This window comes from Neovison vison, chromosome 3, assembly GCF_020171115.1.
Source record: "Neovison vison isolate M4711 chromosome 3, ASM_NN_V1, whole genome shotgun sequence".
Taxonomy (NCBI): Eukaryota; Metazoa; Chordata; class Mammalia; order Carnivora; family Mustelidae; genus Neogale; species Neogale vison.
Window position 1 is genome coordinate 96,242,772 of NC_058093.1, and position 15,864 is coordinate 96,258,635.

Here is a 15,864-nt window from a genome sequence, read left to right on the forward strand (position 1 = left end):
TGATGAGGAAATTAATCTTGGAGAAGCTGAGTGACATGCTCAAGTTTACACAGTTGGGAATCTGTGGAGGAGAGATTTAAACCCAGGTTCTTTAAGGTTCCGGAGCCTCTGTTCTTTCCATTCTAGTGTTGATCCATCCTTTCTTCTCCTGTACCACAGCGTTTCTCACAAAGTGGTGGTGAAAATTGTTATTTATAATTTAAAACATGTGCACAGAACCAACACTAATAGAATTACTGTTTCCTTTTTTTCAAAATTGTCTTTAAAACCATTATTTCATACATAAAAGAGGGGAAAGAGGTGACACTAAAGATAGAATATGTTACATTTGAACAACCCATGCTTTGTTGGTTCTTGTTTAATTAAATTGTTTCTCTTCTTTGGCAGGGTCAGGCGATTATATGGAATTAGCAAGATGAATAAAAATAAACTGATTCATGATTTCCTGGAAGTAGTTTCAAGGGGTGATGTGGAACTCATCTGTGACTATATTACTAAAGTCCATTCCATCCTTGGAAACCTTGACTTTCAGCATCCAGAGACTGGGAATACACCTCTCATTACTGCAGCAGAAGAAAATCTAACAGAGGTACCGTGTTGTGTTCTGGGTCCCATGGGTAATCTTCTAAGCTAAAGATTCCAAGAATGAGGTGCTTACAAATAGCAAAACACTTACCTCTCTATGAAAGAATGCCTGAAGGTAGGCTTCAGAGGGAATGTGAAATGGCTTAGGATGGGGACAAGAAGATGAAAAAGACAATTTCATTCAACTGAGCAGGCTGATGCCTCTATAAATTCTTGAGAGTCTAAATGCAAGTGGACCCTCAACCCTGCTTAGCCATCTCAATATCCTCTCTCTTGATGATATTCTTTTTTTTTTTTTAAGATTTTATTTATTTATTTGACAGACAGAGATCACAAGTAGGCAAAGAGGCAGGCAGAGAGAGAGGAAGGGAAGCCGGCTCCCCACTGAGCAGAGAGCCCGATGTGGGGCTCGATCCCAGAACCCTGGGATCATGACCTGAGCCGAAGGCAGAGGCTTTAACCCACTGAGCCACCCAGGCGCCCCTCTCTTGATGATATTCTTACCTTTTTTTTTTTCTCTTTTGACTCCTTTCTAGTAACACTTTTTAAACAAATTATTAAATGTAGCATATAAAAATGTATATACAGCTTAAAGAAAAATAATGACACTAGCACCCATGTACCTATCATCCAAACCAAAAATTAGATGCTGCCATGCCTCAAAAGCCTTTTATATTCTCCTCCTGAATTGTGTCCCCCATCTTTCATAATCATTATCCTGAATTTTGAGTTAATCATTTCCTTTGTGTTGTCCTCTCTGCTTATATTCCTAAATAATGCATTATTTACTTTTTCCTGTTTTTGAGTTTTACAAAAACAAACTTATACTACATGTGTTCCTGTCTAACTTCCTCATTCTTATCATTGCGTTTTTGATATTCAACCATTTTGAGACATCTAACTCTGTGGGTTTTTTTGTTTGTTTGTTTTTACTGGTGTCTAGTAATACATTTATGCCACAACATATTTGTCTTTCTTACTTTGAAGGACACATGGGTGCTTTCCATATTTATGTTATTACAGACAACAATGCTACCTTCCATTAGAATTTAATATGTTTAGGTATCTCCTTTCTGATGACACACAAATAAACAAACACCTCCACTGATCCCACATCCTCCTCCAACCACATCCTCTCCTCTCTCAGACTTTTTCATCTGCAGATCTATGTCAAGAAATATGAAAGATCTACGATTTTACTCTGCTTATAAGCTAACAAATTAGCCTGCCCCAATTTCTTAGATCCTTGGCATAAGACATCAAAACCCTTTGTCAGAGACAAAGAGCACTTTATTACTCATAACAATAGGATTACCAGGATATTATCAGTTTTGTATCATCTCACTCATCCTAATTCCCACATGATAGTAGGAAGAGGACCAGATGACCCCTGTTCAGACAGTAGGTTGGATTGCAGGACAGGAGCTCTAAATTTAGGGAGCCCAAATCTTTTATAATGGGTAGTAAGCAAACCTAATCCTTGCTTCCAAGGCTGTTCACTACACAAACAAGCTTGAAAAGAGTGTCTAGGGCAAAGGCATTCAGTGCCTCTGCTCATACAATTTATAGAAATGTGAGAGACCCAGAAAGTCTTGTTTTCTAAAAATGTCTACCTTTCATTTCTACTCTGTCTTGGCTCCTGGTGAATTTTCCCATGTGCGTACCACTCTGATTAATCTGACCAACAGAGGTAGAAACCACATCCATTAATTTGTCTCATACAATATTCAGTTAAAGCTACTATCAAGAGAACTCCAAGCAGAGGAACAAGGCCATACTGTCAATCATGCCATCCATGGTCTTGAACCCCTCCAACTCAACAAATGCCATCAACCAGATGGTTTTCTCCTTAAGTTTCTCTGTTGATCTTCTCACTTGGTCCAAGGCATCAACCCAGGTATTGCAGTCTATATCAGCCATTGCACAGACTTCACCTGTGCAGTCTGTGAAGGTGGAGGAAGTCTAGAACAGTTCTATCATTCGTTATCTATTCATAACGACCCTGGCCAGTGACTTGACTGCTGACCTGAATGTCTTGCAGGGATGAGGTGGTATCATTGATAACTTTAGCTAAAGGCAGAAGCAAATTTTATTCTACTTTTTCTAATTGGACATCTGTCTTAGGGATAATTGTCCACAAGGGGCACATAAATGACAAGTCAGCTATCCCTCGGGGAAACTCCCTCAAGTAACCAATGGTAGCTTCATTTTGGGAAAGCTCTGAAGTCATCTGAGGCTACATATCTACAGATGGTATTTACTTAAAGATTGGAAGTCTCTTATGACCACCCTAAAGCATAAGTCATTATGTTTTCAGGCACCATACAAAGTAATGCCAGGTTTCTCTATAAGAGCTATAATCCTCGGAGTACCCCTTGGGCAGAAAAAGGTAGTGTTATCAATCGTTGGGTTTCTTTGAGTGGGACCTACATTAGTCAGGGGGCACAGATTGACAGTGTCTCCATGTGATTGCTCAGCTGGCTGGTTGGTCTTAGGATTCCCAGTTCAATCTGTTATCAGTCCTATTTGTCCCTGCCAACAGCCAAGTAGCATTCATCCTTACAGAATGAGGAGTGATGGCTGAGGAGAATGGGAGTGGGAAGAAATCTGGAGGTGTGGACAAATGTTTCACATGGAAGGTGCAAGAGGTGGGGCTGTTGACTGCAGTTAGTAATAGACTTCTAGGCAAAGAAAGGAATTGGCAATCGAGTCATGATCAGGGCTGTATGGCAAGGAATGGAAGACCCAGTAGTCAGTCACATGTAAGGTGCTTTGAAGAGTTTGGGAGAGACTCTCCAAGAGATTTTTTTTCATGAAGAAAATGTCCTGGGTAGTTCTAAAGAACAAAGGTCATCAAAGTCTCTCCCTTTCCTGTACTCCATAAGGTTGAAGATGCTCTCTCTTTAGGTATCCTCAAACACCACAAAGTCTACATATCCTATTTCAGTGGCTGCAGCTTCACCCCTATAACAGTTCTTTACTTCGTGTCCGGTCTGTGTTGGTGGCTGTATTGTCATGTCTAATATGATGATGGATTCAAGCAGCAGGGGAGAAAATCAGGGTTGTACAGTATCAATCAGTAGTTTTATTCTTGTCTATCTCATCAGAGAATGGACTCTTGCCATGGGTTTCTGCATGAGTTGACCCAGATAGTTTGCTTCCACAGTTCATGGCCTTAAAGAGAAGTGCTTTTTTAAATCTTCCAGTCTGTAATTTTCTAAGTGGCAGACCCAACAGCCAGACCACTGGCAGCAGCCCAAGAATCAGGAAAAATATAACAAAGCTTATTACGAGGAGTATTGGCCAGGGCTACGAGAAGTGCCTTGAGTTTTACCCACTGAGTGGAACAACCATGTCCATTACCAGTTCTGCATAGCTGGCACCGAGGCCAACCAGCTGCAATAGCCCAGTGCACACATCAACTTTCATCTTGACTGAACTATAATTGACACAGGCCCAGGCACTTAGGGTAATCCCTGAGAAGCATAGTACCCTTCACCAGCAGTTTTGCTTTAGGTGGTAGCGGTGGGGATGGGAGGGTAGAATTTCCAGCAAAAGAAAAGATACCATTCTTTCATGTAAAGCAAAGATGCCAATGTGCCTAGGCTGGTTACATTCTGAAATACACCATATCCATTGGACAAAGAATGCTTGTTGGGCCTTGAGTCCTTGTTAGGCATTGAGTTCTGGTTCCCCCAAATGGAAATATTGGACACAAGACCCACAAGATCTCCTTGGATAAGGCATTCAGGTTTGACAAAAACCCACTAGCAAGCTAATATCTGCTTTTATTTATTTAGTTAGTTAGTTAGTTAGTTACTAAGTAATTTCTACACCCAACATGGGACTTAAGTTCACAACCCCAAGATAAAGAGTTGTAAACTCTACCAACTAAGCCAGCCAGGCACCCCTAATATCTGCTTTTTCTAAGTGATATCCCAGGGTGCCTGGGTGGCTCAGTTGTTGGGCGTCTGCCTTCAGCTGAGGTCGTGATCCCAGGGTCCTGGGATTGAGCCCACATGAGCTCCCTGCTCAGTGGGAAGCCTACTTCTCCCTCTCCCACTCCCTTGCTTGTGTTCCCTCTCTTGCTGTCTCTCTTTGTTAAATAAATAAAAAATAAAAGTGATATCCCTAATAGACATGCTGAGGAGGCAACAAGTCCAAATCCCCAAGAAATGCCTCCAGATAGAGACTATTTCCCTTTGCCAGAATTTTGCCCAAATGGCAAAATTATTAGTTACAGGGACTCAAAAGGATCAGGAATTCTAAAGATACTAGCATTTCTCTACATACTAGCTCGTCACAATCAGAAGAATCCTCTTGATACTTAATTGGTTGGGGGAAATACACATAATACATTTATTCCTATTTTACATTCAGATACAAGCCACAGCAGTAATCCACTGAGTTGGCCCAAAGGGCCCCACGTACACAATCATGTTAGCTTTCTTTCCCTATTGCAAACTTTGCTCAAACACCATTAGCTGAATTCAGACACCCACTTTTCCCAAGGGACTAGACAGAATGGTGACTTGGGAATCTGAATCTAAGAGAGCCGTAAAAGTTTGAGTCTCTCCTTCCCCAGTGTTTGTCACATAGCCATGTCAGTGGCTATGACTTTCAGGCCCTTTTGAAGACTGAGTGTTCTTGGTCCCACTTAAAATGATCCTTCTCCTTAAAGCAGCTGAGGTCAAGGTACAGGGGGAGGGAAGGATTAGGAGCATGGTGGAAGAGAGTTGCTCCAGACCAATAAGCAGAGGATATTTATTTTCGGTTTCCGGAAGCATTGAGGTTTCTTGCTTTTCAACAAAATGAATTTCCAATGTTTTTGGTCCATACAAAGCTCTTAATCATGTGGCAAGGTCATTATTACTGACACCATCTATTTCAGCCTCAGAGATCCTTGACTTAGTGGCCATAGCTACATTGCTTTCTGACTAGAACTGCAGGTTTTGCCCCCTTTGATTGACTCAGGTTTGGCTTTTCCTTGCAGGAGCTTTAAAAAAAATTTTTTTTTTTAACTTTTTAAAGGATTCTACCTTAATCTGAATTATTTGCTAACCCTTTGTCATGATAATATCCTTACATTTTCACCTGGTTTTAACATAGGGATAGGGGAGTTTTCAGAGTAGTGGGGGTAATCACAAAAATCTACTGGATTTCTTTGTCATTTTCTCTCTCTCCAATGGGTCATCTTCATTAGTATTATAACCCAATCCAGCCCAGTAAGAACCTGAACATCCACTTCTGTGCTTTATCGTGGGAATTTGTCTATCTCCAGGAAATCTCCCCAGGAGGTCCAACACTCCCTTACAGTAGCTAAAACCCCCTGCAAAAAATTCTGAGACTTTTATCATTAAATGGACATAAGTTTGTCAGCAGGAAGGGCTGACTTGTAATATAGCTATTATCACTCTTCCTTAACAAATAAAATGCATCTCACCACCCAGATCCCAAATGAATGAGCCAAAGTTCAAAGTTTGCCTGTTGCGTTGGTGGTATAGTGGTGAGCATAGCTGCCTTCCAAAGTTTGCCTGTTTTTTTTGCCCATATCAGTCAGGAATTTTCCTTCTTTTTTGCAGTGGAGATATGCATCTCTGTAACTGTTGTCTGAAAGGGCGTAGAATCTTCTGCCTACCCAGGACAAATCTTGTATGATAGTGGCATGGACCTGGGGCCGACTGCCAGTTTGGTGAGGAAGATAGCAACGATAGAAAAATTATGGGTTCCTGGGTGGCTCAGTGGGTTAAGCCGCTGCCTTTGGCTCAGGTCATGATCTCAGGGTCCTGGGATCCAGCCCTGCATTGGGCTCTCTGCTCAGCAGGGAGCCTGCTTCCCTTCCTCTCTCTCTGCCTGCCTCTCTGCCTACTTGTGATCTCTCTCTGTCAAATAAACAAATAAAATCTTAAAAAAAAATATTAAAAACCAGGGAGCAATTGTTTTTTTAACTTATTTCTTATTACTCAGCCTTTTTTATTTTTAAGATTTTATTTATTCATTTGACAGAGAGAGAGAGAAAAAGAGAGACAGAGAAAGGGGACACAAGCAGAAGGAGTGGAAAAGAGAGAAGCAGGCTTCCCGCTGAGCAGGGAGCCCAATGCGGGGCTCAGTCCCAGGCCCCCAAGATCATAACCTGATCTGAAGGCAGACGCTTAACAACTGAGCCACCTGACTTTGACTGCCTCCTAGTTCCTTAAAGAGGCTTTGCTAGTCACTAATATGGGGGATCGTTTATTGCCCAACTGACCATACAATTTGGTCAGCCTATTTGCTACCACTTCCCATGAACTTTCTATAAATCTCATTAATAACCCCATAACGCCCTCATTGTTCTTCTATCATTTCTGTCTCTCTGATCATCTCATCTTTTGCAAAAACTAGTAACTGCGAAGCATCTGGGATTTTTCCTTACTTGTCATCCAATAAGTTAGCCTACCATAGCTTCAGAGTCTGGCAGAAGACATGAGGCTCCTGGGTCAGAGAAAAATAACTGTTTACTTGTTCACAACAGTAATGGTCAGAGTATCAGCATTTCCTTCAGTTTCCACAAGCCAACATAAGGAAGTGATAACTGTACATGCAGTGGGTTGAATAAAAGATGGGAAACCAGAGTCCTTCACAGTAGACAGTAAGCATGTTTTCCCAATGTTCCCAATGCTCCAGAAAGAGACTCTGTCTCTATCTTACAAAGCCATTCACTGTATAAACATCTTTGAAAACATGGTCTGGAACAAATCTCACCTCTGTGAGCACCTTTGCTCACAAGACCTACAAAAACACAAGTTCCTGGAGTTTCTGGAGAATTGTCTTCCAACAGCCCCTCTAAAGAGTGGTCCTCTGGTCAGTCCTCACTGCCTCCACTTTCTCATCACTTCAAACTACTGCCGTCTGGCACTGTTCTCTACCAGTCCATTGAAACCGCTCTTGGTGATGTGACCTGTCATGTCCTTAACATTGGTATTCCTTACTAATACTGGTATGGCTCCTAATTCTGTATCTCAGCCCACATCTCTCACCTGAATTCTTCTCTCTGTGTGTGTATAATGTTGAGCTTCCAACCATATATCTCTGCTTACATGTCACAGATCTCAAACGTAGCATATCCACATTGTCTTCATGGTTTTTCTCTCCAAATCTAATTCTCCTGAGGAGCACCAGCATCAGTGCTTTCCATTTTGTTAAGTAGCATAGCATCTGTTTATCTTAAATCATTCACTCACTCATTCCTAAAACATTTATTCATGTGGTAAGAGCTCTCACAAGGCGGACTTACCTTCTAATGAAGGTGAAACACAACAAATAAGGAAATAAAAAGTGCTTAATTACATTACAAATTAGTTAGTGCTTTGAAGTAACCAATAGAGTGATTCCTTGTTTGATAAGGTGGACAGGAAAATCTTCACTGATATGGTTACATTTACATTAAAACTAAAATAATGATAAAGGATGACATTTGAAGAACAATTGGGGAAGTAGGGATAACAGAGATAAAGCCTCTTGGTTAGGAAAAAACTTGCATATTTGAGGTAAAAAGATGACTAGAACTTGCAGAAGAGGAAGATTAGCATAAGATGAGGTTGGAAAATGGCAGGGCCCAAATCCTGCAAGACCACAAGGCATGAAAAGGTATTTTTAAAAACTGCTTTAGTGGGATATAACTCACATATCATACAATTCACCCATTTAAGGTGGGTTTTAGATCACCACAGTCAATTTTAAAAACATTTTCGTCATCTTAAAAAGAACTACTCACCTCCCTTCCCACAAAAGAAACTCTGAACCCATTAGCTATCAGTTTCTATCGTTCCTCCTTTTCCCTGCCCTAGCCCTAAGCAATCACTAATCTACTTTCTGTCCCTATAGATCTTCCTATTCTGGACTTTCATGTAAATAAAATAATACAGCATGTGGTCTTTTGTGATTGGCTTCTTCTACTTAGCAAACTGTTTTCAAGGTTCATGTTGCAGCATGTATCAGCACTTATTTCCTCTTCATAGATGAATAATATTGGGTTATATGGGTATATCACATTTTCATTGTTTATCTGTCCATTGACAGAAACTTGAGTTGTTTCCCTGTTTTGGTTACTATGAAAAAGGCTGCCACAAACATTTGTGTATAAGTGTTAATGTGGTCATATGTTTTCAAATTCTCTTTCATTCCTCTTCCTAGGGGTGGAATTACTGGGTCATATGGGAACTCTATGTTTAATCATTTGAGGAACTGCCAGAATGGTTTTTAAAGTGACTATAACATTTACAACAGAGTGTAAGGGTTTTGATTTCTTCAGAACCTTGCCAACACTTACTACTTTCTGACTTTTTGAAAGTAACCACTGTAATGGGTTTCAGACAAAGGTATTTGGAAATGGAGAGACCAATTAGAAGGTTGTTGCATTGTTTCAGGCCAAAGATCACTGTGGCCTTGTCCTCAGTGGTAGTAGGGAAGCTAGACAAAAATGGACTGAAGTGAAAAACCTGGGAATTATCTTGATTTCTGGCTCATCATCAACATCCACATCTAAAGAGTTCTACCTCCTAAATGTTCCTGGATTATGCCCTCAGTTGCTCCATTTCTACTACCACTTCCCTGATTTGGTACCATTTTCTCTCCATGAGGCCACTGGGTAGTCTCATTGGTCTCCTGACTTTCGTTCTTCCCACAGTGATTTCTGTGAAGTGCTGACCTGATCATGTCAACCCTCTGTTTAAAATTTCTCACTGCCTTCCCATTGTCTTGAAGATACAACTCTAATTCCTAAAGGGAGTTGGTAAAGCCTTTCAGGATTTCGCTACTATTGACTTCTCCATCACATTTCTTTTTTTTTTTAATATTTTATTTATTTATTTGACAGAGAGAGAGATCACAAGTAGGCAGAGAGGCAGGCAGAGAGAGAGAGGGGAAAGCAGGCTCCCCGCTGAGCAGAGAGCGCGATGCGGGACTCAATTCTAGGACCTTGAGATCACGACCCGAATGGAAGACGGAGGCTTAACCCACCGAGCCACCCAGGCGCCCCTCCATCACATTTCTTTACTCTTCATTCTCCATCTTGAGCTCGAGCCATGTCTAATTTAGTCTTCCAGAGCTTTGAGTGTTATTTGTTCTTTTGTCCTCTGTATTAGTCATCTTGGGCTTTCTGTAGCAAACACACCATGGCTGAGTAGCTTAAATAGTAGAAATTAATTTTTTCATAGTTCTGGGAACTGGAAAGTCCAATATCAAGATTCTGGCCAATTTGGTTTCTCGCAAGAGGTTTTTTCCTGTCTTATGGATGGCCACCTTCTCTCTGTGTTCTCACTTGGCAGAGAGAAAGAGAACTTGTTATAATGACACTAGTCCTATCAGATCAGGGCCCCATTTCTAGAACCTAATCTTACCTTAATTACTACCTAGAGGTCTCCTCTCCAAATACAATCACATTGGAGGCTAGGCCTTCAACATATGAATTTTGAGGAGAAAGAATTCAGTCCATAGCATCCACAGTACTTTGTTTACACTATCTCTTTTGCTTCAAACAATCTTTCCCCTAGTCTTCGCCTAGTTAATTGAGTCTGATCCCTCAGTTCTCAGCTTAGACATTTTCTCTACAAAGTCTTCCTCGACCCAATGAGACAGCTTAAATTCATTTCTTCTAAGTGACACCTTCTTCTATATTTACCCTATCACTCTATTTCTCACACTATGTCACAATTGCTTTTTTATCTGTCTCTGTTCGTCATTAGTTTGTAAATGCCTTAAAGGCTGGTCCCTGTCTTGTTCACGGTTGGAGCCTCAGCACCAAGGACAGTTCTTGACTCATGCTAATCACTCAATCCCATTTGTTGAATAAATTATGCATCAACATTTTGAATAGCATTTATTTGTTTCCTAGAAATACGTATGGAAATACTTGCAACTTTCGAGAATGTTTGTCTAAGTTTGGGGTTTATATTCTATTTTTTTCTAGAAGATTTTATTTATTTGAGAAAGAGTGCAAGAGCAAGGGGAGGGAGAAGCAGACTACCTGCTGACCAGGGAGCCCATCACAGGGCTTCATCCCAGGATGCTGTGATCATGACCTGAACCAAAGGCAGACATTTAATTGGCTGAGCCACCTAGGAGCCCCAGGTTTTGCATATTAAATTACAGATCATAGTAATAGGACTTTGATGCTTTATGTGGGTTTAACATAATATAATCACAAACTTCTAATTTTAAGAAAAGAATAGTATCTCCAAAAAGTGCCTGGGTGGTAATGCATGTGACTTTCTTTTTTTTTTTTTTTTTAAAGATTTTATTTATTTGGTGGGGTAGACAGACTCCAGGCTGAGCATGGAGACCAATGCAGTGCCCAGTTCCAGGACCCTGAGATCATGACCCAAGCCAAAGTTAGATGCTTAACCAACTGAAGGACTCAGACACCACAAGCATGTGACACTTGATCTCAGGGTTGTGAGTTCAAGCCCTGTGTTGGGTATAGAGATTACTTAAAAATAAAACCTTAAAAAAGAAAAGAATAGTATCCCCAAACCATCTGTGTCATGGAGATTTTTGTTTTCCTGATTTAAAAAAGGCAAATAGCAGCCATCGGCATTCAAATCAATTCTTCATTTTTATGCCCCTCTTATTCTCCTTTCATACATCATGAATCAAAACCATGTCTAAGTTTTCTGAGAAACCCTGAAGATACTGTTTGCATTCAAAAATGTAAATAAGAATTTGGGACACCTGGGTGGCGCAGTTGGTTAAACGACTGCCTCCGGCTCAGGGCGTGATCCTGGAGTCCCGGGATCGAGTCCCACATCAGGCTCCCAGCTCCATGGGGAGTCTGCTTCGCTCTCTGACCTTCTCCTCGCTCATTCTCTCTCTCACTGTCTCTCTCTCTCAAATAAATAAAATAAAATATTAAAAAAAAATGTAAATAAGAATTTTGTGATGTTGCAGGTTGTTGAATTGAATGTTGTGATGTTGCAGGTTGTTGAATTTCTTCTGGAAAAGGGAGCAGATATCACCCTTTGTAATTACAGCAATCAAACTGCAGTTCACGTGGCTAATTGCAATGTGCGGAGACTACTCTTGGCCATCAGTGGAATCCAGGCTCCCCAAATGCAACTTCTACAAAGTTCATGGCAAGGTGATCTTGAACAACTTCAGCAGTTGCTGGTCAGTTAAATTGATGTTTGCTTCTGCCTTTGGGTGGGTAAATGGTAAGAAAAGCCTAGACTATATAGGACTCCTTTTAAAGAAAAATAAGTTATTTTCAAATGCAGTCCCAGAAAGCTTCAGGAAAAATATAGGGGAAAGAAACAGGATCGAAGAGGATAGTAGGGTGGAAAACAGGGTAATAAGAGAACACAGCAGCAGCCTGTTTCCACCTTCCTCCAGCTGGATGTTAGAAGTCACGCAGCACCCACGGGAAATGATATGCTCCCAGGATGTCCCTAGAGAATGGCTGTCAACTTGCTCAGAGGAGCTCCCTTGACATCATTGCCATTTGTGCAATTGCTGTTTAGATCCCTTTGGACCAGCTGCACTTATTATCTTTATCCTGAAAAGGGAATCAGAGAGCCTCTGCTTTGCATAATATTTAGTTGTAACTAGAGGAGTTAAGAGGGTGTGTTTTTTTAAGTGCTTTCTTCTCTGGGTATTGATCTTCTTGTTTAGATCTTCTAGCCACAGACACGATTTCCCAGAGTAACTTAACGAAACCATATGCATAACCAGGGAATTTAATTATTGGTGACCGGCAACTGTCTATTCTTGGTATTTACCTTCAGAGACACTTTCAGATCACATGACCTTCCAACTGAAAGAAAATCAATTGCTGCTAGGAAACAGTTTCTTCCAGTCCCTTATGGTAGAGATACAAACAGATAAAGAGAAAGTGAACAGAATTCTGTCGCCTAAAGTTCAAGGAAATCTACAACAAAATCCAAAGGACTCTTTAAATTCTTTTGTTGTATTAAACCATAGTCTAAAATTGCCATATGTCATAACCGAAGTTTAGAACACTTTTGAAAGACAATAATTTTATTTCAATGGTATTTGTAATAGTTGTTATAATACAATATGTTTTCATAACCACATTTTTTCACTGTAAATATTAGCAGCCACTTTTTAAGAAACTGGTGCCTATCACTGAATCCAGAACTTAATAAGCAGATGCTGAATTAAAGTGCTATTGTAAGACTATTCTCAGCTCAAACCTTTCATGTTGGTTCTAACTAAGAATAAACATTGATATAAGAGGTAGCTTCTTTTCAGAGACTGAAAAAAATATTAACTAATTAATTCCCACAGCACCCCTCTGAGGTAATATCATTATCTCTAGTTTGTCTCTAGAGATAGTGAGGTAGAAACGTTGACTATACTGATATGGCATAAAGTGAAATAGAGTGGAAATTAGTGAATTGCTTTGGTTTATAAAATAAGCAATTTGGATACTTTGGCCTTACAGTGGCTTTTCAGTGGTGAATTATCCAAATTAAGTTCCATTTTCATTAAAACAACAAATATCACCTATATACCCACCTCCATTTGACTGCACATAGACGGTTACGTGAGCTACATTCTTATTGTGGATCATTCATTCATTCCACAAATGTTTATTGAGCACATGTCAAACTCTACTCAGTGCTTTTCATATTCTGTCTCCAACCATCAAAACAACCTCACAGAGGCAGGGAGTCTGCCTTCCTTCTCCCTCTGCCTGTCCCCTGGCTCGGCTGATGCTCTCTCTCTCTTGCTCACTCTCTCAAATAAACAAAATCTTAAAAAACAAACTAACAAAAACAAATCCATAAAAAATACATTGTTTTTCCTACTGACAGCTGAGGATTCTGAAGGTCAGAGAGTAGGATTGCTGGATTTTGCAAACAAAAAATACAAGACTTTCAATTAAATTTGAATTTCAGATAAATACCAAACAAATATTTTCCAAATAAATCTTTTAATATGATTATGTCCTCCATGAAAATGATTCATTGCTTAACTGGATGTCCCTTATTTTATTCGGGTGATTTTATCAAGTGTTCTTCATATAATCCTGTCAGGAAAGTTAAAGAATGAGTTTAAGGAAGTAAAATTCAAACCCAATTCTGTCTGGCTCTCAGGCCTGTGTAATTTCATCAGCTCCTCCTCAATATAGATGCTGAGAAAGAATGTATTGAAGTGAAAATGAAAATTTGGCTAAACAAGGAAAATGCAAAGATTGGTATAAATAGACACACACTAAAAACAAAACAGAAATAAAGCTTCTTGTTTTTAAAGGCATCTGAAGAGCTCCTGGATATAAATTTCCCAAACCAACATGGCTTGACCCCTCTGATGCTGGCTGTGAGGGATGTGGATCTGTTCGAGAGTCTTGATATGTCAACAGCCTACAGACCTGTGGAGGTTCTCTCTGAGCTCCTCCAGCATCACGCGTGAGTATGAGTGGTCAGTCAGCATCAGTGGAAGGGCGTCTTGTGTCACTGTTATTTTCAGAAGTCACTTGTAAATCTGAACATATAGACTGCTTTTTAAAATTCTACACGTTGGAGAAGCTGGCTGGTTCAGTAGGTAGACCGTGATTCTTTATCTCGGAGTTGTAAGTTCAAGTCCCGTGTTGGGTGTAAAGATTGCTTAAAAATAAAATCTTAAAAAAATTTATATTGAATTGAATGCACATATATGGTCATAAAAGGGACTTAGCAGTTGCAAAGTGATATATAGATGTTAGATGTTGCTATCTATTATTCTTATGATGTTGGCCATTTGTTTAAATAATCTTATGGTAGTTATGAGGAGTGTCAGATACTTCTTGAGTAGGCAGCTCTCTACCCCCAAAATGTTACTAATTATTTCAGAAAGCATTGTCAGTTATCAAAAGCAATTTTGATTTCCAGTTATCTAAAAATTGCTATATGCCAAAATGCTCTTTAGGAGGAGGGAAAGTAAACAATTAGCTTTTTTTTTTTTTTTTTTTTAAAGATTTTATTTATTTATTTGACAGAGAGAGATTACAAGTAGGCAGAGAGAGAGGAGGAAGCAGGCTCCCTGCTGAGCAGAGAGCCCGATGCGGGACTCGATCCCAGGACCCTGAGATCATGACCTGAGCCGAAGGCAGCGGCTTAACCCACTGAGCCACCCAGGCGCCCAGCTTTTTTTTTTTTTTTTTTTTAATCAGAGGATTAAAAAACAGTTTTTCATGTTAGATATGTAGTTTCCTAACAACTAGATATCTTGTTATCAAATAAGAACAGATGGACAAAATTCTTTCTCAGTACTTCGTATGAATTTTGTTTTAGGAATAAAAGAGGAAAGGGAGTTTCAAGAACAAAAGTAGAGTTAAGAACATAAGCTGTTGTCAAAGGATCAGTTAGTATAATAGGATGAAGATGGAAGTTTGAAGCTACTGTAGACTTTAGTGTTCAGAAACCACTGAGATTGTTTAACATGGAGAGTACCGGACACAACTCCAAAGATGGTGTTGAGTAGGCCTGGAGTGGGGTCCAGAATACAGGAAATCAAAAAACACCACATTGAGAAACACTAATCAAGGCAAACGAGCAAACTCAAGTCCCAATGAGTTAAATGACTTATGGCCACATATCAAGCAGTGCTGTCCCCTGATTCTGGGTCCTATGCTATTTTTTTTTTAAAGATTTTATTTATTTATTTGTCAGAAAGAGAGGGAGAGAGAGCGAGCACAGGCAGAGAGGCAGGCAGAGGCAGAGGGAGAAGCAGGCTCCCTCCCGAGCAAGGAGCCCGATGTGGGACTCGATCCCAGGACGCTGAGATCATGACCTGAGCCGAAGGCAGCTGCTTAACCAACTGAGCCACCCAGGCGTCCCCCTATGCTATTTTTTTGAATCAGGACCTTCGATATAAAAAAAGCTGTAAGAGATTAATTGTTGCAGATGATAAAACATTAACCTGTCCCGTGAAAAAACAAAAACAAAAACAAAAACACCTGTCCCGTAGCAATAAGGAGATTCAAATTCAAAGCTGTTACATTGGAGACCACGACTGATGTGTTCCTTTTCCCAAACTGTGTCTAGCAAAGCAAGTATAATAATCATTGTTTCCCTCTCCCTAATCTTTCAACAGGGTTCTCATCATTTACCTTCTGGATCTCTCTGAGCTGATGTCTAATCCTAGGATTCAGTACGACATAGAGAGGATGTTGTGCTTTTGAAGGAGTGCTAAGATCAGTCAGTGGGCTTAACGATCACAGAGCAAGGCAAAGAGAAATGAAAAGATCATGCAGAGGGATTTTATGACCAAGATCCGATCCACTCAACCAGAGCCTGTGAAATA

The 15,864-nt window shown here is 40.1% G+C and overlaps 1 protein-coding gene across 1 annotated transcript in view; it reads left to right on the top strand.

Moving 5' to 3' along the window:
• Positions 1-535: 535 nt before the first annotated feature.
• MAP3K19 (mitogen-activated protein kinase kinase kinase 19) overlaps positions 536-15,864 on the top strand; it is a 58,736-nt gene continuing 43,407 nt past the window's right edge. Inside the window, exons 1-3 of the mRNA XM_044240948.1 lie at positions 536-589; positions 11,539-11,727; positions 13,834-13,988. Of these exons, the coding sequence (XP_044096883.1) occupies positions 11,671-11,727; positions 13,834-13,988 (212 nt within the window). The 5' untranslated portion in view covers positions 536-589; positions 11,539-11,670. The remainder of the gene's footprint in view (positions 590-11,538; positions 11,728-13,833; positions 13,989-15,864) is intronic.